Source organism: Heterodontus francisci, chromosome X, assembly GCF_036365525.1.
Source record: "Heterodontus francisci isolate sHetFra1 chromosome X, sHetFra1.hap1, whole genome shotgun sequence".
NCBI classification, from domain to species: domain Eukaryota; kingdom Metazoa; phylum Chordata; class Chondrichthyes; order Heterodontiformes; family Heterodontidae; genus Heterodontus; species Heterodontus francisci.
Genome location: NC_090421.1, coordinates 5,244,356 through 5,267,647, shown reverse-complemented (window position 1 = coordinate 5,267,647; position 23,292 = coordinate 5,244,356). Strand labels below are relative to the sequence as shown.

Sequence of the window (23,292 nt, the reverse complement as noted above, 5' to 3'; positions counted from 1 at the left end):
GGAACATCAGCACCAGTGCTCTGGACATCAGTGATGGCCCTCAAGTATTGTGGACCAGTACAGACCAGAAGGAGCCACATTCAACTTGACGTCCAACCGAACACTGCAATGTGAAATATCACCGACACCCTCAAGTCGACCCCAACACCCTGGGTGCCTGTACTATCACACATCGCTCCCCCATCCATTCTCCACAATGCTGCAAACCTCTGGGAAATCCAGCAAATAGGGGAAAATGGACATCTCTCCATCCACCAAGACATCAACAATGTCCCTCAACACCACTTGAAGTTGCGCAAGCCCTTTTGGACCCACACACTTAACTTTCAACAAAGTTTGGAAAGCCAAATGGAGCTCACGACATGTCACAAACAAAAATCTTGTGGAAGACCCGACACAAAAGATCCTTGGCTTCAATCCTCCACAAACCTCATAGGTAAGCCTAAACCGTATGTGCACAGAATATGGCAGATGAGGCTACTTGATGCACAAATGGAATGTTAAAAACTGTCCAGTGTGCGACTGTGGTCACCCAGAATAGACCATGGAACATAGGATGACTCAATGCTCGATTCACAAGTACGAAGGAAGCATCACTCCCCTACTCCTGGCACAATTATTTAGCTTAACCAGCTCAATGCAAATTACAGTTGTTGCTCTACATCAGCGATGAGAGATTCTTTCCTCTATCACAAAGCATCCTAGAGAACCATGGAGTAGGGAATCAACAAAGTACTGAGTGGCACAAACTGATGGGATGCAGACTTGTGCCCACATATTCCAAACACTGATTGCCGATCTCAGTCATGCCAGCATGGGGAAATGGACGAGTGGAAGCAGGGGACGTAACCACTGGATGAGCAAAGTCACCCTCAGGACACTGCTGCAGCTTTCACTGGCTGGTTTCAAAGTAGCCCCGGAAGAGGCCTGGGAAATCTTACCCAACCACTTGATTCTTGATAAGTGAAGATGGAGGCAAAAGGAAATTCTAGATGGAGTCTTACTGAAAACCAAAAACAGGTACCAAATTGGTTCAGGTCTCAGACTCAGCCTATATCCAATGGAATCTTTGATGTGAGTCATTACAAGGTTCTTCAAAGTTCACATGCTGCAAGTACCCTTCATTTTATTTGCTGCACCTCTTGCATGAAGCTACATTTTCATTGAATGCCATTCTGTTCATAATCATAAGCTGCACAGCAAGACAAGGAGAAAAACTTGACAATTTTATTTTGATTGACAAAGAAAGCCATCAGCTCCTTGGGCCCTTACCACTACAGTAGCTTTGAACAGTCTCAGACATGTCTATACATGCCATATCACAACTATCAACCCAGGTGGGTCATCTTATCTGCAGTGCGACTGAACTGTCAGTCACCAGATGATATAGGTTTCAGATAATTGTGAAAAGAACCAAATGGGAGAGATGATTTTTTTTAAAAATTTATATGTGACAAGTTATGATCTGGACCTCTGTCTCAAAGGGTGATGGAAGGAGATTCAATGGTAACTTTCAAAATGGAATTGGATATATATTTGAAAGGAAAAATTTGCATGGCTATGGGGAAAAGAGTGGGGCGGTGGAACTAATTGAAAAGGTCTTTCAAAAAACTTCCACAGGCATAATTGGTTGAATGGCATCCTCCTTCTGTACTGTAAGATTCTATGACCGATAAGTCTGAGAATGAATACAGCCTCTCAGGCTCACTCTTGATGAATATAATAAATTTGTTTATTAGAAAAAATTCAAGAATGAACAAACAAAACAAACTTGCACTTATATAGCGCCTTTCATGACCTCAATGTCCAAAATGCTTTACAGCCGAAGTGCGATCACGGTTATAATGCAGGAAATGCAGCAGCCAATTTGCGCACAGCAAGGCCTCACAAACAGCAATGCGTGAATGACCAGATAATATGTTTTAGTAATGCTGGTTGAAGGATAATTATTGGCCACGACCTTCCAGTGGTTCTTTGATAAATCCCATGGGATCTTTCACATCCACTTGGGGGGCAAACGGGGCCTCAATTTAGCGTCTCATCCAAAATAAGGCTGAAAAAAAGAATGATTGAGACTAAACCAATGAGCCGCTGAGTGTCAGATTTCAAACAACTCCATTAAAAGGGATAGTGCAGCAATAGTGATCACAAACAGCTTTAGTAATAAATAAGTAGTTCAAAACTTGCAGTCCAAGAGGAAAATAAAATATATTAAAAAAAAACAGCTTTTAAGAATGTTAGGGTTGTATTCACATAGCTCCTTTCACAAACTCAGGATGTCCCAAAATGCTTTACAGCCAGTGAAGTACTTTTCAAGTGTAGTCACTGTTGTAATATTTAATAGTGAATATTCTTTATCTCCCTATAAGTCTGAAAATTCTGCAGACTAATATTCTGAAATTTGTACTCTGGACATTGTGTTATTGTCATGGTCACCTCATGGCAGTGCATTACCTTCTCCACAAACAAAGAGAGAGAGAAAGAGTTTATATAAACCAAATCTATAAATGTCTAGATTCACCTCTGATCATTAACTGCTCTACTCTTAATTTAGAGGTTTTTGATTAGAGATACAGCACTGAAACAGGCCCTTCGGCCCACCGAGTCTGTGCCGAACACCGAGGTTGTTTGTTTGGAAAAATGTTTGAATCATCTAGTATTTCAAACTAGTCAGATGAAATAGCACAGGATAAAAAGTGGAACAGATAACTCAAATTGAAAGGCTTTGAATTAAGAGTAGACCGTACATGTAGTTAATGCTAAGATGGTAAGAGCTAGACCATATGGTAGTAGCCATGCCTCAAATGGAGGCAGAGATCAAATTCCTACAATTGCTACAATTGCTACAACGTTCACAACTGTGCATAGCTAAACGTTCTCTTGCAATCCTAGAGATTCAGATGCAGTTTCTAACCACTCTTCGATTCGATTGTAACTTTCACCCGGTTCCAGGAATTATTGAGGACCCCTCGTAAATTCCAGATGGGTGCAACAGTATCGGGTTGCACACTGTAGTGGTTATCCACAGCCTTGCAGACTATCTCCAGGTTCTTCCGGTTCTTTGGCAAAGGCACAGTGAGCTGCCACAGTTTCCATGCCCACGCTTGACCCTCATCCTGCTTCTCCCCAGTTAACTCAGCCACCTGCCAAGTCTCCCCACCATCCAACGAGACGTCCACTCTGATCACTTCTCGGCCACCTCCACTCCATGCGTAGCCTTTCACTGTGACCTCCTCATCGTTTGAGGAGAGATGGTCATCATTGCAAGGTGCTGTGATGGCAGACTGGATGGGTAGTTCTTGGATTGCTGGAGCAGTGCTGAAATCAACAGTGTCCCAGTCTACAGAGGGAGAAAACCCTTTATAGTCATTCATCTGCCAATGGCTCTTGCTTTCTTCTTTACTTACAATGATCTTGCTCAACCACTTCACATTGCGTGCTCCAACCACTCCTGGCACAATGAGACGTAGTGGAAAGCCATGATCCCTGGATAGATCTTCACCATTCATTTCGTAGGCAAGCAACACATCACCATCTTTGGCCAATGCCTTGCGAATAGGAATAGAGGCCCCATAGGGAGATCCAGACAGATCCTTATCAAGTCCCTCAAACTGGACATGCTTAGCATTTGTCTTCTCTGGGAGCCCCGCATACTTAAGGACGTCAGAAAGCTTGACCCCTTTCCACGTAGCATTACCAATTGCTGCCATCCCCCAATTCAGTCCCTTCACCGGACGCACAGCATTCATTTCAGAACGCCGATTCCCCGCACACTGCAATGTGGCGGTTATGGCGTGCTTTGGGAACTTGGTCTTGAGGTCATCGAGGGTCAGTTGGATGGACTTCAACCCCTCTCCCATAATTTCCAAACGGAACTTTTTTGGATCAACTTCTGGGACAGGCAAGTGATTTCGTTTGAAGAAAATTTCATTTGGGGTAAAATAATTTTCAGACAGGATTTCTAATGGCGTTTCTGCGTTAAATGGCTTTAAACTATTCACTCTCAAAACAGGGTGTCTCAGTGGCTCATTGCCATAAGGGTCGGTCACATCCGACATCATCTGCTTTGCATCTTCTGGGCTCAGTTCTCCAATTTTGTACTCTTCAAGCATCTTGTAAACATGTTCCTGCTTATGCACTGCATACATTGCCCAAAACGGTTCAATGGCACCTCCAGCAGCAAGCATGATCTTATTCCCTCCAGGATGCAGGTCCACAAACTTTGTAATATCATACACACCAGATTTGTAGGTGACCCATACCCCATCTGCCATAGTTTTATGCTTGATCACATCCTGCCTGGTGTAAAGTGGGTAAGTTGTTTTAACCTCATGGTCCAACGCTGATACAATTAGGTTGGCAGATTTTGGGATATGTTTAGACTTTGCTTGCTGCACCTAGAAGACAAAATAAAAGACCATAAGCTATTTATCGTTCATGAACAAATAAAATCCTGTAACTCAGCCTTCTGGTTGATCAGTTTAACCTCAGCCCAGTTAAGCCACAGAGGCGTTGCAATTGATCTCAGCATCTGGGTTTGGGTGCGAAGAAAGAAAAGGTCAGCCAGAGTTCCCATTCCTGACTGCTGTCCAAATGCTGAAGTGCATGCATGTGGATGTCGGGCCAGTGCAGAATCATCCTCAGCCATGATCACCACTCACACTGGCACTCATCTTCAAGACCCGTACACAAACAATGACTACTTAGGTAAGGTACCATGATAGCCTTGCTCATGGAAATGTAGCCCAGCATGCCAGCACCTTCAAAACAAAATTGCATGGGTGGGTGAGTGTGAATTGGCAGTAGCAAAGATCTGTAACGAGATGGTTCACACAATCCCTTTACCAGGAAATACCATACATCATTTAAAAACAAAAGTTTCTAAGTACAGGTCAATGAAACAACAGTCATAAAAATGTTAGTAAGGAAGCAATAGCTATTTCCTCCCATACCTGATGTCTGTATAAGCCATAAAAAAGGACAGCACCTATACTCCCCAGGACTCCCACAACCATGCGTCTCCATTGTGCGTTAGAGAACTGGTCATCCACACTTCTGGCATGGTTAGCAGTTGTATTCTTCCATCGTACTAAGCCGCGTACTGAGCAAGCTTGTGGGAGCACTGCAAAGGTCTCTATCCGCACTCTTCAAAAAAAAAAACAAATGAAAAAAAAAAATCAGAGCACACACCTGGATAAACTGAAATTCTCATCACAATAGGTTCCTCCCACATTCTGCTGGACCCAGTCTTTAGAACTTGCTTAACCAAACTGTTGACTCCTGCCTCCACATCATTTGTCATGCTGAATGGTGAGCATTAGAGTGAGGAAGCCAGAGTATCCAGATCACTGAAGTATCTAGGTTAATAGGTGCAATGACAATGTTAAATTAAGCTTAGTCATCACATCAGGATCAATAATTCCCTGATGAATATAGAGTGAAATTTTTTTTAAAGTTTTGAAAATGAAGATCACTATGGATATGGTAGCATAGTGGTTATGTTACTGAACTAGTAATCCAAAGGCCTGGACTAAATGTTCCAGAGACACGAGTCCACGGCAGTTGGGGAATTTAAATTCAGTTAACTAACTAAACAAATCAGGAATTAAAAGATAGCATCAGTATTGGTGACAATGAAACTACCAGACTGTCTCAAAATCCTGGGAGCAGTCGTGGGATCTTCAGTTCTTCTTCACATTGGTTACTTCACAGGAAATGGGTGAACAGGTGCTCCATAGTCATCACCCACTAAATATCTGACCAGAGATTCAGTTGGCAATTATTGAAAAGGACAAAGATTGTGAAATCCAAAATTTTTGCAGCATTTTAAGTGCTGTGCAAGTCTTTTACTGCTGGTTACTTGTATTCTGCCGTTGTGTAATTATCTTCCCTATAAATAAATTGCTCTATTTGTTATAGCCTGAACATAGAAGTTCAGCTGTGTGACAGACAGGAGAAATCTGTGGGTAGCCTGCGTAGTCTCAGTGTGTAATCTAATGGTAAAGAGTAATCGTGTTTCTACTGTATGCTAATTTCATTTCATAGAATTAGTCTGCTTATGGAAATTGCCTTTTTGCTGCAAACACCAATTTAACACATTAGAAGACCAAACTACAATACTGCAATAATCAACACGTCTTAGTCTTGTGCCAAAGGCACTGTATACATACCTAATTCACATTAAACACTCTCTACTATCCATAGTGAAAGACGAAGCATTACTCCAGAGCCACAAGCATCAACACACTCATTGCCTTTGTCCCATGACATTGTTGTTATTTAATCTCTCCTGCCCTCTGCCCTATCACACACCTTCCCTTCTGTTCTCTTCCCCACCAAACCACCCCCACCTTCACGTGCTTAAAACCTAATTCTTTTCTAACCTTTGCCAGTTCTCATGAAAGGTCAGAAACCTGAAACGATAACTCTGTTTCTCTCTCCACAGATGCTGCCTGACCTGTTGAGTATTTCCAGCACTTCCTGTTTTTAATTCAGATTTCCAGCATCTGCAGTATTTTGCTTTTATTTAATAGGGGGTTCACATTTTCAGATTCTGTCCAGCTGAGGCTGTGTATTATTTTTGTTCTGAGGACGTGGGCAGCACATATTGCTTTCTTCTTAAACCGTTTGTACCAGTTTGATACAACCAAGTCCAAGGCCCCTTTTAATATAAAAAGCAAACCGACTTCAGATCAAGGCCAACGCACATATGCAGAGGCAACATAACCAACCAACTGTAAAGGTCACATGTATAAACAGCAGTCACCAAAATAATTCTAGTTTGAGATATCACGAATAAAGGTTCAGAACACACCTTTACTCCCTTCTTTGCATACACTAGCTGTAAAGTGTGGGTCGTTGTTCATTCTAAAACACACAGTCCTTACATTCCAGCTCCCAAGCCGAAAGGTTACATTTCTTTGTTTGCTCCGTAGTCGAGGCATGGTTTTTGGAGGTGCAGACTTGCTTAGCATCTGCACCCCCCTCTTGACCTCATAGGCTGGTGTCCAAAGGAAAGATGAAAACCTGTATGTCTGGGGCCTATTTGGTTACAAGAGTTGCCAGAAGGTGCTAACTTGAGGGAAACACCAACCAACTGCCTAATGGGGCTCTACTCCAGATATTGTCAGGTTTGCTCCCTCAGCCATTAGCTCTTGATGATGTTGTTGTTAATGTTGAAAGCACCGACCAGCAGGGCCCAGATTGGCACAAAAGTAGGTGCGATCCTGTCCTCTAGGTGTGCAAAGGGAGCAGCTAAGGGTCGTTCCTTCCCACCTTCAGGTTGCCACCTCCATTCTCTCCAGCTAATACACCCTCAGGTGGTCAATCTGAGATGACTGTAGGTCACTTAAGAATGAACTCAGCGCAGGTGAGTGATTTTCCGGCCAGTAACAGGCTGAAGCAAAAAACCAGTATAACCAGTGGCCAATCACAGTTTCAGCAGGAGACTGAAGTCTCTGGTGGGGGGGGGGGGGGGGGGGGGAAAAGAGAGAAAGAAGGGCAGTAAACTGATCAAAGTTACTTTAAATATCACAACAGAGCAGCAATTCAGACAGATGTCTGCAGTGCATTATGGGTATATCCTGGCAGGACAAAGATCACAAATGCTGCAGTCCTCGCGAAGGCAGAGCTCGCAAGCGCGTTGGCACTAATCAAACAGAGGTGGCTTCGATAGATTGGACACGTCCGCAGGATGGAAGACTGTTGCATACCCAAGGACTTTCTGTATGATGAGGTAGTCAGGGCCAGATGACCAGTGGGGAAATGGCAACACATCCTGTGGACTGGGTGTGCACTACCATGACGACCAGTTACTACAACAGCTTGGCAACAGGCACTGTCAAAAACAACTCTGTCACTTGGCAGCGTCAACTGCAGCATTGTGGAAGAATCTGCTTCTCCAGGATTGGCGTTCACCACCAAAGTTGTGCCAAGAGAAGACACCTCACCTAAATGGATTGTTTGCTGCATGTCCAAAATTTTTCATACCTGGAAGGATGCTAACCAATCACTCCCTTCCTCCATAAGTAACCTGCAAATCAAGCTGAAAAGAAATAAAAACACACAAATCTAGATTCCTAACCAGATTCTCATGTTCACTGAAACACGCTCACTGGACGTATGTAGCATACTAATTATTATTTATACATACCCAGAACGAGTGCAAGATTAGGATTAAAATTAATAGGAATACAATAGAAATGAGTGGAACGTGAACTTTAACTGCCCTTTTTAAAAAGGAAAGATACATTAATTGATCTCATGATGTGCAAGCAAAATGAATATTGATTTTTTTATTCAACCCATAGCTAAAACAATGTCAAAGTGAGAACTATATTAAACAGCTCCTTTGAGCCACTACAGCTTCATTCATCACCATTAATGAAGTACCTTGTACTAATCCACATATCTGCAGAAGTCAACTGAACTCACCGAAGGGCAAAACGAATTATCCAGCACCAAACAACCAACATGAATTAGCCATAATCCACCAAACATAATGGCTTGCAGCCACTAAAACCACTGGATCTCAACAATAACCAGGCTAAAATACTAGGGGAACTAGCTTTGAGGTACCAAATAGACTTTTTGTTCTTGACTCTGTCTAACTCTCTTTAAATGAAAAACCACGACACACAGTAGTGAAAAAAGAATGTTTCCAAGTATAATACAAAAAAAAAATCATAAAAGTTACTCTTCATACAGGGACATTCCCTATTGCCCGAATTGTTGACCAAATTAAATGGACTGGGAACCAAAAACTGACAGAATTGTATCGTGATGCTTCCCCAGCACATGTCACAATGGAAGACAAGACAGGAAAATTGGAAGAGAATATATCTCACTGCTCAGGAAGGAACCTGCATTTACATAGCACCTTTCACAACCTTGGGAAGTACTGAAGCGCTTCACAGCCAATGAAGTACTTTTTGCACTGTTGTGGGAAAATGAAATGAAATCAAAGCTGTGCAAAAAACAGAAAAGGCACATGTCATACAGACAGGACAGGCAACAATTTCAAGTCACAGCATATCATGAACAGCTGGACCCCTGGAGCTTTGCAATACAGCTGAGGAGCTCTCAGACACTGCAGGAGCAAACGCACAGTGCAGTCCTGAGCCATGCAGACCTGAAAGACTCCTAGCTATGCCAGTCTTTTTGTAGGATATGTGGAACATTCCTTGTTCGAGTCCTACTCTGGCCCCCTCCCTCATCTCTTTTTCTGGTACATTGATGACTATCGGTGCAATTTCCTGCTCTTGCCCTGAACTGGAAAATTTCATCAACTTTGCTTCCAATTTTCACCTTTCTCTCACCTTCATGTCCATCTCCGACACTTCCCTTCCTCAACTGCTCTGTCTCCATTTCTGGGGATAGGCTATCAAAAGACATTCACTCTAAGCTCACTGACTCCCACAGCTACCTTCACTACATTTCCTCATACCCCGCTTCCTGTAAGGACTCCATTCCATTGTCGAGTTTTTCCATTACATCTGTTCTGATGATGTAATAATACCAGCACTTCGGATAGGTCTTCCTTTTTCCTCAACCGAAGAGGAGCTAAATGTCTGTAATCCTTTTACTCTGCACAACAAATGTGAAACTGAGTAAAGATAGGCTTCAGCATTTTCCATCCATAACAAGCTTTCTGGAATTCAACATGGTAGCAGAGGATGGTTGCCTAAAGCTGAAGGTTGGAAACTCAGAATTTTTTTTTATTTTTATGGAAAACAAATATCTCATGGGCTATTGTGGAAAATATGGCAGAAAGCAAGTATAAATTATCAGGGTATGATTACACTCTGATGTTCTGAGTCTGAACCATATGACCAGTGGAAGAATGAAGTGGATATGTGGACACGGGTTACATCTCTAACAAAGAGGAAACAAGGTATTGCCTTGCTGTTGTCACTTCCTAACAAAAGTAAAATCAGAGGTAAAGTGTTTTGTGAACTGGATGCTCTTCAGTTGGATACGGATGAAGCGTTGGATCTTCTGTTAGAATTCTTGGATGAAATTTACAAGAAAGATGAGGTATTGAATGCATATGAGGCATGGCCAGACTTTGATTGTTTTTGGAAAACAGATGGTTATTCAATGGAGGAATAGATCATGGACTTTAACAGACTGCATAGAAGATTGAGGAAATTCAATTTGGAGATCCCTGGTTCAGTGCTAGCATTTAAATTGCTATATTGTGCTAGGATGTCACATAGGAACAGGTTCCTGGTTCTAACTGGGGTTCGGTTCTTGGATAAAGACTCCCTGTTGGATTAAATGTCTGCTGCCTTAAAGAAATTCCTGGGGTAACAGTCATTTTCGGCAGCCCTGGTAAAACAAACAGGGCATTCTGCGATAACACAAAGAACGGAGGACTCAATGTTTACTAGATTTCAAAATGGTCCAGGTACTGGAAGCCAGCATAAGTACAATGGAAGAGTTAAAGACAGGAGGAATGAGGATGAAAGCACCTTTAGCAGGTCTGACTATTACAGTGGAAGGCAGAATTGGAACAGCAATCTTAAGCGAGTTAATCCCAGGAATGCCCAAGGAACAGTTAATAGGTGCTTCAGATGTGATTCAAAGTATCATTATGCAACGAACTGCCCTAAGCGAAGGGGCACAGTCCTCGAAACAACACACGACGCAGAGAATTCTGAGGCAGAAGAGGAAGATACTGATTAATCTGAATGAATTGTACTAGTCACAAGGAGTTTTAGTTCTGTGATGAATGTTAGTTGTGGATTTGTTCAACTGTGCTGTATTGGCTAGTGCTTGCATGTTGACAATATGTGGAATTGATTGGTTACAATGTTATGTGGATTCACTTCGTAGTGAGGATCGATGCAAGGTTAAAGAGTATAATAGTACTACCAGCTTTAGGTTTGGTGATGACAACATATTGAAGTCACTGAAGAGAGTAGTAATTCCATGTAAAATAGCTGGAGTAAGCCACTTTATTAGTACTGATATAGTCTCTAGTGAGATACCTTTACTGTTCAGTAGGCCTTCAATGAAAGGTCAAATGAAACTTTACATGGAGCATGATAAGGCAATTGTTTTTGGAAAGTCAGTGAATTTGCAGTTTACCCAGTCAGGGTATTATTGTATACCCTTCACAAAACTTGATGTTTCTAGTTAGAGTGTTAGAGAAGTATTGATGGCATCAGGTGTTAAGAACCAGAGATAAAAAGCAAACGGTCTCAAAGTTACACGGACAATTTTCTCATCCTCATCAGAGATTTAAAAACCCTGCTAAAGGGTGCAGGCGTGATTGGTGAGTATATGAGGATAATAGAAGAGATGAGTGACAAGCATCAGAGGACACCATCACATCTGACTGTCAGCCTTCCAATGCCATGTGACTTTGATAAGGTAGGTGCCATGGATTTAAAGGTGTGAGACAAAGACAAGAATAGTTTCTTTCTACATTTTGTAGACCTAGCAACTAGACTTAGTCTTTCTACAATAATACATAGCAAGGACAAAATTGTATTGTAGACAAAATTATGGAGAAATGGATATGGACTGAACTTGGGGCACCAGATAAGTTTCTGATAATGGAGGGGAATTTTTATTTTTTTTTTTAAAAAAAGAGATACAGCACTGAAACAGGCCCTTCGGCCCACCGAGTCTGTGCCGACCATCAACCACCCATTTATACTAATCCTACACTAATTCCATATTCCTACCACATCCCCACCTGTCCCTATATTTCCCTACCACCTACCTATACTAGGGGCAATTGCTAATGACCAATTTACCTATCAACCTGCAAGTCTTTGGCATGTGGGAGGAAACCGGAGCACCTGGAAGAAACCCACGCAGACACAGGCAGTACCCAGAATTGAACCCGGGTCGCTGGAGCCGTGAGGCTGCGGTGCGAACCACTGCGCCACTGTGCCGCCCACAATGACGAGTTCAGAGACGTGTGAGAAAACATGAACATTATGGTTATGAATACTGCAGCTGAAAGTCCTTTCAGCAATGGGCTCTGTGAAAGGAATCACACAACGGTTGATGAAATGCTGCATAAGGTCTTAGCTGACCAGCCAAACTGCAAGTGGGCAACTGCCCTGGCATGGGCTGTTCATGTGAAGAATATGCTTCAGATGGTTGGAGGATATAGTCCCTATCAATTGGTCTATGGGCAGAATCCCAAATTGCCTTCTGTACTGTGCGACAGTCCTCCTGCTGTAGAAGGTACCACAATTAGTTCAATTTTTTCTGCACATTTGAATGCTTTACATGCAGGGAGACAGGCTTTCATCAAGGCAGAGGATTGAGAAAATTCAGAGTTCTGAGGCATCTGAGGCGGAATTTAATTCAGGAGATTTGGTGTATTACAAAAGAGAGGGTCATAGGGAATGGAAGGGCCCTGGTAAGGTAATTGGGTCATGATGGTAAGACAGTAGTTATCAAGCATGAAAATCAAACTGTTAAAGTTCATTCCTCGTGATTGATCGGGGTTGATTACAAAATCTCAGAATCTGAGCAGTTGACAGAGGGAAATGATGCACCTTGTACCTCAAATATTCATGTGTTTTATGATGAAGGTCCTGAGGAACAGAATGAGGTAGACCAAAGGTTGGATAGTAATGTGAGGGATCATGATGCTCAAGAAAGAGCCATCACATCCAAAGTACAATTGCCCCGAGTAGCGACTCAGGTAAGATATATTCCAGAGGGGTCGAATAGATGGAGGGATGCAACAATTTTGGGACATGCAGGAAAATCTACAGGCAAGTTTAAATATTGGTTAAATATTCAAGACGATGGCAAAAAAGCAAGATCCATGGACTGGCAGGATGGGGTGAAAGAGTGGAGAATAAGCAAGCGCAGTGCAAGGTCTAATAGTAGGTCTGGAAATGAGTCTTGTGTAAGGAAGCGATCAATTACTCGAGAAAGAGCCTCCGATAACGTGTGAGAAAGATCTTCTAGCAGTAGTCCCAAAAGACATCAAAGTGCTAATAGAGGCCATAGTTTAAACAGATTCCACAACGAAACAGAGGCTAGAGGGCAGTCCCGGAATAGAACTAGAAGCAGAAGTCCTCATGACTGTGTAGTTTTAGTGGCCGCCAATAAGAGGATAAACTAACAAGAGAAGCAAAACATAAGGAATTAGAGAGTTGGAGAGAGTTTGGAGTCTATTCTGAGGTACCAGATAGGGGACAGCCAGCCTCGTCACATAGATGGGTTTGTACTGAAAAAGTCCTTCCCAATGGAACTGGAGGCTAAAGCGAGGCTAGTTGCGAGGGGTTTTGAAGAGCGACTGGGTGATACTGATGTTAGAGTGGACTCTCCTGCAGCTGGAAAAGTAAACTTGAAAATCTTTTTAGCTCTTTTGGCCACATATTCACGGGAGTGTCGATCCTTTGACATAAAAGCCACATTTCTGCAGGGTGATCCTTTTCAGAGAGGTGATTCTGAAACCACCCAAAGAGGCAGCAGATGCAGAAGGAAAACTATGGAAACTGAGTAAATGCGTCTATAGCCTTAATGATGCTTCCAGGGTGTGGTATTTCACAGCGAGATCTGTTTAGTTGAAAATTGGTTGTATTCAACTAAAAGCAGATCCTGCAATGTTTTATTGGAATCATAAAGGGAAACTTTTTGGCATCTTCATGATGCACGTTGATTTCTTATGGGTGGCACTCCAGATTTGAAGAAATTTGTTATTCATAAGATTAGAGCAGAATTTAAGATTGGGAGTCAGACTTGTGGGACCTTTAAATATATTGGTTTAGATGTTAAGCAGACTAAGTCAGGAGTAACTTTAAATCAACAATCCTATTTAGAGTGTGTTACTCCCATCCCGATTAATCAGGTTATATCATCTTTCTGTGATGACCTATCACAAGCAGAGACTAATTAAACTTCTTGTGCTCTCAGGTTAAGTCTGATGCTAGTTTTAATGTGATGTGCTGGAGTTAAGCACGATGATGAAACATCCGAAAGTTGAGTGTTTTAAGGGCAAATAAAACATTAAAAATCTAAATCTGGAGAAATGTGTATTGAAGTTCCCATCCTTAGGTGACCCAAAGAACATGAAGCTAATAATTTTTAGTGATGCTTCACATGCTAATATTGCTGATGCATATTAGAGTGCAGCTGGCTTCATAATATTTCTGATGGGTGAGAAGGGGAAATGTTGTCCTTTAGCTTGGGAGGCTAAGAAAATAAAATGGGTCGTTTAAAAGCACTTTAGCTGCAGAAACTCTGGGTCTTGTGGAGGCAGTGGATATGAGATTCTATTTGTCAAATATTTTGGGTGAAATTCTGAACAAGGGACATACTGAAGATAAGATACCCATTCAATGTTACGTGGATAATAGTTTGTGGGACAATGTACACTCTATAAAATGTGAGTGTGAGAAAAGACTACGTATTGTTCTTGCTGGATTGAAAGGAATTCTCCAAACTTAAATGGGTAGATGCAAGTCATCAGCTTTCTGATTGTATGAGCATTTCTTTCTGTGAAACAAAGAAATTGTTAGTGGTGAGAGGAGGAGCATCTCACAATATGATACTTTGTACCCAATATGGAATTTATTTTGAAATGTTTGAGCACCGTCATCCATGTTGTATTATAAAAGAAGGGAATCTGTTAACCGTGTATCAGAATAGAATCGGCGATCGCAAGAGGAAGCGACTTACTGTTGGGTGTGTGTGGAGGTGGTGATCACGGCCATTGAGGGGTGAGGGGGTTTGGGTTCAATTTGTTTGTGTGTCAAATTGAGCAGTGCCATCTTTATTATGAAAATAGGCAAGTCATGCTGCAGCTGTACAGAACCTTAGTTAGGCCACACTTAGAATATTGCGTGCAATTCTGGTCGCCACACTACCAGAAGGATGTGGAGGCTTACCAGGATGTTGCCTGGTCTGGAGGGCATTAGCTATGAGGAGAGGTTGGATAAACTCGGATTGTTTTCACTGGAACGACGGAGGTGGAGGGGCGACATGATAGAGGTTTACAAAGTTATGAGCGGCATGGACAGAGTGGATAGTCAGAAGCTTTTTCCCAGGGTGGAAGAGTCAGTTACTAGGGAACATAGGTTTAAGGTGAGAGGGGATGTGCGAGGCAAGTTCTTTACACAGAGGGTGGGGAGTGCCTGGAACTTGTTGCCGGGGGAGGTGGTGGAAGCAGGTACCATAGAGACATTTAAGAGGCATCTTGACAAATACATGAATAGGATGGGAATAGAGGGATACGGACCCCGGAAGTGCAGAAGGTTTTAGGTTAGGCAGGCATCAAGATCAGCGCAGGCTTGGAGGGCCGAATGGCCTGTTCCTGTGCTGTACTGTCCTTTGTTCTTTTGTTGTTCTTTGTACTGACAGCTGCCTGAGACATTGCAAACAGTGACATTTCATTGGATGAGGCTGCATTTGCACACGTGCCAGTACTGCGCCTTCTAGTGGTTGCATTGTCAGCAAACACAGCCTTTCAATTTACAGTCAGAAGTCCTCAAGATGCATCCAATATGTTATCATATTCAGGGCCACAGCCTCAGCTCATGGGATACTTCTAGACAATGGCCAACAAACACATCCAAAAGCTTTTCCTTTTTGGCTACACTGTGTCAAAGACTTGCATTTCTAAAGTGCCTTTCAGGACCTCTGGATGTCCCAAAGCAATTTACAGCCAATGCAGCATTTTTGAAGTGTAGTCACTGTCGTAATGTATGAAACACAGCAGCCAATTTGCACACAGCACCCACAAAGAGCAATGTGATAGTGACTAGATATGTTAAGTGATGTTGATGGAGTGATAAGTACTGGCCAAGCCACTGGGATAACTCCCCTGCTCTTCTTCAAAATAGTGCAATGGGATCTTTTCTGTCCACCTGAGCGTGTAGATGGGGACTCAGCTTAACTTCTTATCTGAAAAATGGCATCTTTGACAGTGCAGCACTCCCTCAGTACTGCACTGGAGAGTCAGCCTAAATTTTTATGCTCAAGTCTCTGGATTGGGACTTGAACGCACACCTTCTGACTCAGTGGTGCTACCAAATGAGCCATGGCTGACACCTTCTCAGTAGTGTGTGGGGAAAAGGGCCTTATTAACTGGAATCATTTTTAGAGCAACCAAACGAATACGAGTTACTCTACTCAAAGTGATGAAAGATGGAATGACCAATACCTGCTTTGTATCTGCCAGATGCCCAGAGCAGACCGTGTACACCTAAGGAATGACATCACAGTACCTGGATAGAAAGGAGAAAAAAAAATTGTGTTTCAGGTCAGGTTTTAATTATTCTGTATTTTCCTCACGTTTCAATCTGTCTCCGTTGTAACTATCCACCCCAATGAGGGGGGAGTCCCAGCTGAGAGAGAGAATGGATAGAGTAGAACTTAATCTCCCAGTTTGTCAACCTTTGTCCTCAGGAGGGATAAAGAAGCTATAGAAAAATCTTGAACGCTTTCTGTTCCTTTAGCTGAGGGAGTACACTGCTCAGTAAAATCTAAATCAGTAAAATGTTAACTCTAAATGTCATCAGCATTAAATCACGTGCTGCAAAGCAGCATGTGAACTATCCATTTCAATACACCATATACCCAACTCAGGCTCCTCGTAGCCAGAAGCTACCAGAGATCATGTCTTGTTTTAAACTATTGAAACAATTTCATCACACCCTTTTAAATAGCCATGTAAAATACTTAAACTCAAACATGTTTAACATTGTTAACAAGCTCAATGGGTAGCAGTACAGTATGTTAGTGCCCTGACACACCAACAGCATAGATCTTCCTGAAATGCAAAATATCCAAAAAAATATACTCATCACATGATAAATCTCAATTACCAGGGGTCAGCAACCTGCGGCTCTGGAGCCGCATGCCGCTCTTCAACATCTCAATTGTGGCTCCTGACCTTTTCCAGTTGGACTGCATCAACATGAAAAAAGCCAAAAAAATTAAGTCAAGAAAATGACAAATCAAAGAACTAGATGGCAACACAATTTTCCTTATTGAATTATTCATTTGCTTAGTCAAAAATTTAGTTTCTATGCGGTCGGGCTTCACAATAGCATTTTTAGGGATTATTTTGGAAAGTATACTGCAATTATGGTCTTAAATAGACAAGTTATAAGTTCAAACCAACTCCTAGCTGCTGATAGTTTATCGCATGATTCAATTCATAGATGTTAAAGAATTTAGCATTCACAATTATTTAATGCTAGAATTAGGAGAAATATCACACACAGAGGATTTGTTAGCAAAGCTCAAAATGTTTGCTAAAAAATATCCATCTAGAAGCGAAGGAAAACATGCCATTATGATTCTCCAGGAAATGTTGTTAAAGCCGAAGGTAAATTTAAGATTTGGGTCAAGATTCATTGAAAACAAAAATAATGTTTTTTTTTTTAAGCTATTCCTGGGATGTAGAAACTGGACTTTTGCCTGACCTATATACTATATTGAAATTAAATGAAATTCAAGGTCATTCTTATAAGCATCACAGTGACTTTTAACAGCTTCAAGTAAGTGCATAATGTTCCTTAGATTCTCGAATAACATTTTTTTTCCTCTTAAGGTATTCTTATGCCTTTACTCCATTCTTGAATTTGGGCGGCACAGTGGTTAGCACCGCAGCCTCACAGCTCCAGCAATCTGGGTTCGGTTCTGGGTACTGCCTGTGCGGAGTTTGCAAGTTCTCCCTGTGACCGCATGGGTTTCCGCCGGGTGCTCCAGTTTCCTCCCACAGCCAAAGACTTGCAGGTTGATAGGTAAATTGATCCTTGTAAATTGCCCCTAGTGTAGGTAGGTGGTAGGAGAATGGTGGGGATGTGGTAGGGAATATGGGGTTAATGTAGAATTAGTATAAATGCTGGCGATGCTGCATTAACATCTCACACAGAAGAGTGTCTGCAGAGACTCATTGACAGGATTGTGGCTGCCTGCAACGAATTTGGCCTAACCATCAGCCTCAAGAAAACGAACATCATGGGACAGGACGTCAGAAATGCTCCATCCATCAATATCGGCGACCACGCTCTGGAAGTAGTTCAAGAGTTCACCTACCTAGGCTCAACTATCACCAGTAACCTGTCTCTCCATGCAGAAATCAACAAGCGCATGGGAGAGAGAGTGTGGAAAAATGGCGCACTGACACGGAACACAAAAGTCCGAGTGTATCAAGCCTGTGTCCTCAGTACCTTGCTCTACGGCAGCGAGGCCTGGACAATGTATGTCAGCCAAGAGCGACGTCTCAATTCATTCCATCTTCGCTGCCTCCGGAGAATCCTTGGCATCAGGTGGCAGGACCGTATCTCCAACACAGAAGTCTTCGAGGCGGCCAACATCCCCAACATATACACCCTACTGAGCCAGCGGCGCTTGAGATGGCTTGGCCATGTGAGCCGCATGGAAGATAGCAGGATCCCCAAGGACACATTGTACAGTGAGCTCATCACTGGTATCAGACCCATCGGCCGTCCATGTCTCCGTTTTAAAGACGTCTGCAAACGCGACATGAAGTCCTGTGACATTGATCACAAGTCGTGGGAGTCAGTTGCCAGTGATCGCCAGAGCTGGCGGGCAACCATAAAGGCGGGGCTAAAGTGTGGCAAGTCAAAGAGACTTAGCAGTTGGCAGGAAAAAAAGACAGAGGCGCAAGGAAAGAGCCAACTGTGTAACAGCCCCGACAACCAATTTTATCTGCAGCACCTGTGGAAGTCTGTCACTCTTATAGCCACTCCAGGCGCTGCTTCACAAACCACTGACCACCTCCAGGCGCTTACCCGTGGTCTCTCGAGACAAGGAGGCCAAAGAAGTATAAATGGGTGGTTGTTGGTCGGCACAGACTCGATGGGCCTGTTTCAGTGCTGTATCGCTATGACTCTATGAATTTCTTTTTGTCTTACACCTCCAAGTAGCTTTTATTTTAGGCTTTTTTTTTTAAAAAAAAGGCTCTTCAAATTAATAAATAGGGTGCTGATCCCTGCCCTATACTGTCAACAAGTCAGTTTTTGACAGACTCAAACTCACATAAGGACACCTCATAACATCACCAATAAGCCTAGGAGACAACCCTCAAACTTTGTTTTGAAAGTTACCAATTCTTCTCTCCCTCCCCAATGAATAAACTGATTCTTTGTCGGGGTCCAAGTCCAGAAGTTTGAGTCATCCTCTAATCTTTCACCCATGAGGAACAACAACTTGCACTTGTATAAATCCCTGTACAACATGCTAAACACATGGGAATTCAGGTTACATAGGGATGGCAACGATTAGAAGATATGTAAAGACATGGCCGTAAACAGAGGGCAGGGAGGAGAAAAAATGAGTCTAAAGTTAAAGTGTGAGGTATTACGGTAGGAGGAACTTGAGTTATAGACATGATGGAATTAGCTTGGAGAACTGATGAGCCATATGTTCGGGTTCAGAATTAGTCGTGGAGAGCAAGTGACTGCAGGAGCTGTTTGAGGGACAAAGTATGAGTGGGTGTGCCGTTTGCCCAGTAGAACATGGAGAATCGACCACAAGCCAGCAGAGGTTGATCCAGGGGTCCATCAGAGGCGAGCAGTGGCCATTGTGTGAGCAATGCAGATTCAGTGTACCAGCAGAGGGGCAGTGGGAGTGAAACCCAAGGATTGAGAGCACTGAAGCTCAGAGAATCAGAAGGTGAAGGGAAAATCCATGGGATCAGTGTAAATAAGGGAGCAGGTCCAAGGAGCTTACGTGAATAGGAGCAGCAGTTGGAGCTTGAGTAGAGAGTCCCACCCAGTCCAACAAAGAGTGACGGAGGAGTTCTGAAGGATGAGTGGAGTCAGCGGTCACAGGAGGCAAACAGAAACGCAAACATTCATACTGCAGCTTTGGAACAGAATCGAAAGCAAGATAGGGACAAACAGGAACAGATCAGAGCTAGCTCAGTGTAGGGTGATTTTTTTTTTTCCCAACGGAGGAATAGAGGCAGTTCAGTAGCGAATAGACTCTGTAGAAAGCAGCAACCACAGTAAAGTCTAGAACACAGTAGAGAAATGGACTTTGGTTCAAGGACACATCAGGTTTCAGTAGCGTAGTGAAGCGAAGCAGCCAGCAGTGAATCAGGTGACCGCAGCAGGTGGGGAGACAGGCACTGTAGGTTAGAACCGGTTACATTAAAACTGGATGGAATTGAGCAGCAGAGCAGTCACGACGGCCAAGTCTTGCAGTAGAGTCCAGTGGAACAGCATCGTCCTGATGAGGCAGGAAGCCAGGCATCCAAGAAATCAAACTTTCAACCATTAAAAAGAGCACAGTAAAAACACAAACAAGCAAGTTGGGCAGTGCGCACTGTACAGGGAGCTTTAACTTTATAGTTTGAAATAAAATGTACCCACTGTTAGGTGCAGGGGGGAAAAATAGCAACAGCAGTAGACCATTCAGCCCTTCGAGGCTGTTCCACCATTCAATTAGATTATGGCTGATTGCAAGCTTAACTCCATTTAACCACCTTGGTTTCATAACCCTTAATACCCTCGCCTCAATCTATCAATCTTACTTTCAAAATTTTCAACTGACTCCCACTGCACCACCCACCCTGCCTCCAACAACTCCTTTATTTTTTTTGAAACACCTCAACTAGATCACCCTTAATCTTCTATACTTAAAGTACTCAATACTCAAAGGGCGGCGCAGTGGTTAGCACCGCAGCCTCACAGCTCCAGGGACCCGGGTTCAATTCCAGGTACTGCCTGTGTGGAGTTTGCAAGTTCTCCCTGTGTCTGCGTGGGTTTTCTCCGGGTGCTCCTGTTTCCTCCCACAGCCAAAAGACTTGCAGGTTGATAGGTAAATTGGCCATTAGCAATTGCCCCTAGTATAGGTCGTGGTAGGGAAATATAGGGACAGGTGGGGATGTGGTAGGGATATGGGATTAGTGTAGGATTAGTATAAATGGGTGGTTGATGGTCGGCACAGACTCGGTGGGCCAAAGGGCCAGTGCTGTATCTCTAACCTAAACAAATCCAAAATTTATACTATACAACTTGTCCTCATCATTTAACTCTTTCAGCCCCTGTATTATTCTGGCAAATTTGTACCCCCTCTAAGGCCAATATAGCCTTCCTGATGTACGGTGCCCAAAACTGAACACTATACTCTAAATGGGGTCTAACCAGAGCTCTATATAATTAACACAGCTTTCACCCCTTTATATTCCTGCCCTCAAGAGATTGTTTACCCTGGCTGGGGAATCAAGAACACAGGGGGCACAGCCTCAGAATAAGGGGTTGATCATTTAGGTGAGGAGAAATTTCTTCACTCAGAGGCTTGTGAATCTTTGGAATTCTTTACCCCAGATGGTTGTGGATGCTCCATATTTGAATATATTCACGGTTGGGATAGACAAATTTGACATCTCAGGGAATCAAGGGATATGGGGAGCAGACAAGAAAGTAGAGTTGAGGTAGAAGATCATCTGTGATCATATTGAATGGCGGAGCAGACCCAAGGGGCATGTGGGCTACTCCTGCTCCTATTCCTCATTACTACTCTTCAAAAGTACTTCATTGGCTTTAAAGTACTTTGGGGTGTCCTGAGTGCTCTATTCTAGAAAGTCAGTTGGTAAAGGATGATACTGGAACCAATCTCAGTTTTACATTTATTTATAGTGAAATATTACAAGCATACACCTCTGAACTGAACCACACCATAATCAATGTGTCTTTATATGTGTTCAAGTGAAACCCCAACTAATGCCCTTCACCTGCATAGAATTAAACACAACTGATACAGTTTAACACCGAGGTCATAAAAGGCACGATAGAAATGCAAGTTTTGTTTTCGGGGCGTCCACACTTGTTTTTAAGTAAATAGTTTTTGGAGAGGAGGGGAAGATTGAGAGAGTAAAGGCGTGGGGAATTCAAACCACCCCCTTCAGTCAAGACAGAAAATTGCATATTTTTCAGAAATAAGTTAATCATTTTCTTAATCAAATAGTTTCGGAAGGGAAATCATTTGATGGCATGGCAGCTGAATGTGTGAGATTCCCCCAAACTGTAGGGGTGGATGGATGAAGCACAGGCCTCAGACAACCCGGAGAGATCCTGGATATTCTTGGCACTTGGGGCCCCAAGAATTCCTAAGCCGGCTCTGTGAACTTGACATTTCAAAACCACTTTGAAGGTTTGATAAACTCCGTTAAGAAACATACGGTCGTCGTTTTTTTTTGAGGGGCGCGGGAAATTTTACTTACGTTTGTCGTTGAACCGAGTTCGAGGGCTCGGATGACAGCGTGAAAAAAAAAACCGCTTCAACAGCAATACATTTTCGAAGTTCACGTTTAAATCGTACGGCAGTTTCTCCTCAGCAAACGACAAAAGATTTCAGAGATTTCAAATTCTTATTTGCTTTTTGTTTCGATAAAATGGTTATTTCACATATTAATCGGATAGTATCGCCATTACTAAGCTACTCGACAAAGACATTATCATCTCATTCCTATTTAATGAGATGTCCAAGTTCTTATTTTTAAAAAAAACACTATCCTTTTAAAATCTGCCCGCCTCTTACCTTCTGACTTTCACACGACGTGTTCCCGTTCGACTTGTTCAGTGGCGGTTTGCGCCTGCGTAGCAAGGCATTCCCGTGACATCGTTTTATGGTTTGAACATCTTCTGTAACCACTATCAAGGCAATATGCAGCTTTGTTATTAGCCGCGATTACGGCACTGAGAGCTGCATTAGCTTCAGGCCCACCCAAGGCCATCTGGGGTGTCTGTACTGACATGCTCCAATTAACAATTTTAATTCTGGCAGCATCTGTGGAGAGAGAAGTAAAGTTAACGTTTCAGGTCTGTGACTGTTAGACTGACCTGAAATGTTAACTCTGCTTCTCTTTCCACAGATGCTGCCAGACCTGCTGAGTGTTTCCAGCATTTCTTGTTTTTATTTCAGATTTCCAGCATCAGCAGTATTTTGCTTTTAACAATTTTAATTTTCCACCTTGCTCTCTCTGTCCTTGGCCTCCTACACTGTTCCAATGAAACTCAAGGAACAGCACCTCATCATTCAATTAGGCACTTTACAACTTCCCAGACTGAACACCAAGTTTGACAATTTCAGACAGTAATCTTTGCCCCCATTTTGTTTCCTTTCTCTTTGCTGATTTTGGTTCGTCTCTCACTTTCCTCTTTTGTATTCGGACAGTAACTGTTCATGATTCTGTCATTCACACCTCCTCTAGACACATCTTTTGTTTCTTTACTTGTCCCAATATCACTCCTTTTGCCTTGCACCATAATCTCTCCTGCCTATCACACCATTTGTTCTTCCCACCCTCCCCCTTTCATTTGCTTAAAACCTATT

General features: G+C 42.7%; 2 protein-coding genes across 3 annotated transcripts in view; both read right to left on the bottom strand.

The window, feature by feature from the left end:
• The window catches only part of ikzf4 (IKAROS family zinc finger 4), a 233,941-nt gene extending 217,111 nt beyond the window's left edge, over positions 1–16,830 (bottom strand). Inside the window, exons 1-2 of the mRNA XM_068024609.1 lie at positions 16,806–16,830; positions 16,142–16,205 (exon numbers count right to left, since the gene is read on the bottom strand). The gene's annotated coding sequence lies outside the window, so the exon portion shown is untranslated. The remainder of the gene's footprint in view (positions 1–16,141; positions 16,206–16,805) is intronic.
• suox (sulfite oxidase) lies at positions 1,206–22,578 on the bottom strand. 2 transcript variants are annotated; one of them, XM_068024602.1, is made up of 4 exons: positions 22,498–22,578; positions 16,142–16,205; positions 4,953–5,145; positions 1,206–4,397 (listed from the first exon to the last, which is right to left on the bottom strand). In XM_068024602.1, the coding sequence occupies exons 2-4, from the start codon at positions 16,195–16,197 to the stop codon at positions 2,910–2,912; spliced, it is 1,737 nt and encodes a 578-aa protein (XP_067880703.1). In that variant the 5' UTR covers positions 16,198–16,205; positions 22,498–22,578; the 3' UTR covers positions 1,206–2,909. The 2 variants fall into 2 exon arrangements, with proteins under 2 accessions (XP_067880703.1, XP_067880702.1); XM_068024601.1 differs by lacking the exon at positions 22,498–22,578 and adding an exon at positions 16,806–16,881.
• Between the last annotated feature and the right edge of the window lie 714 nt (positions 22,579–23,292).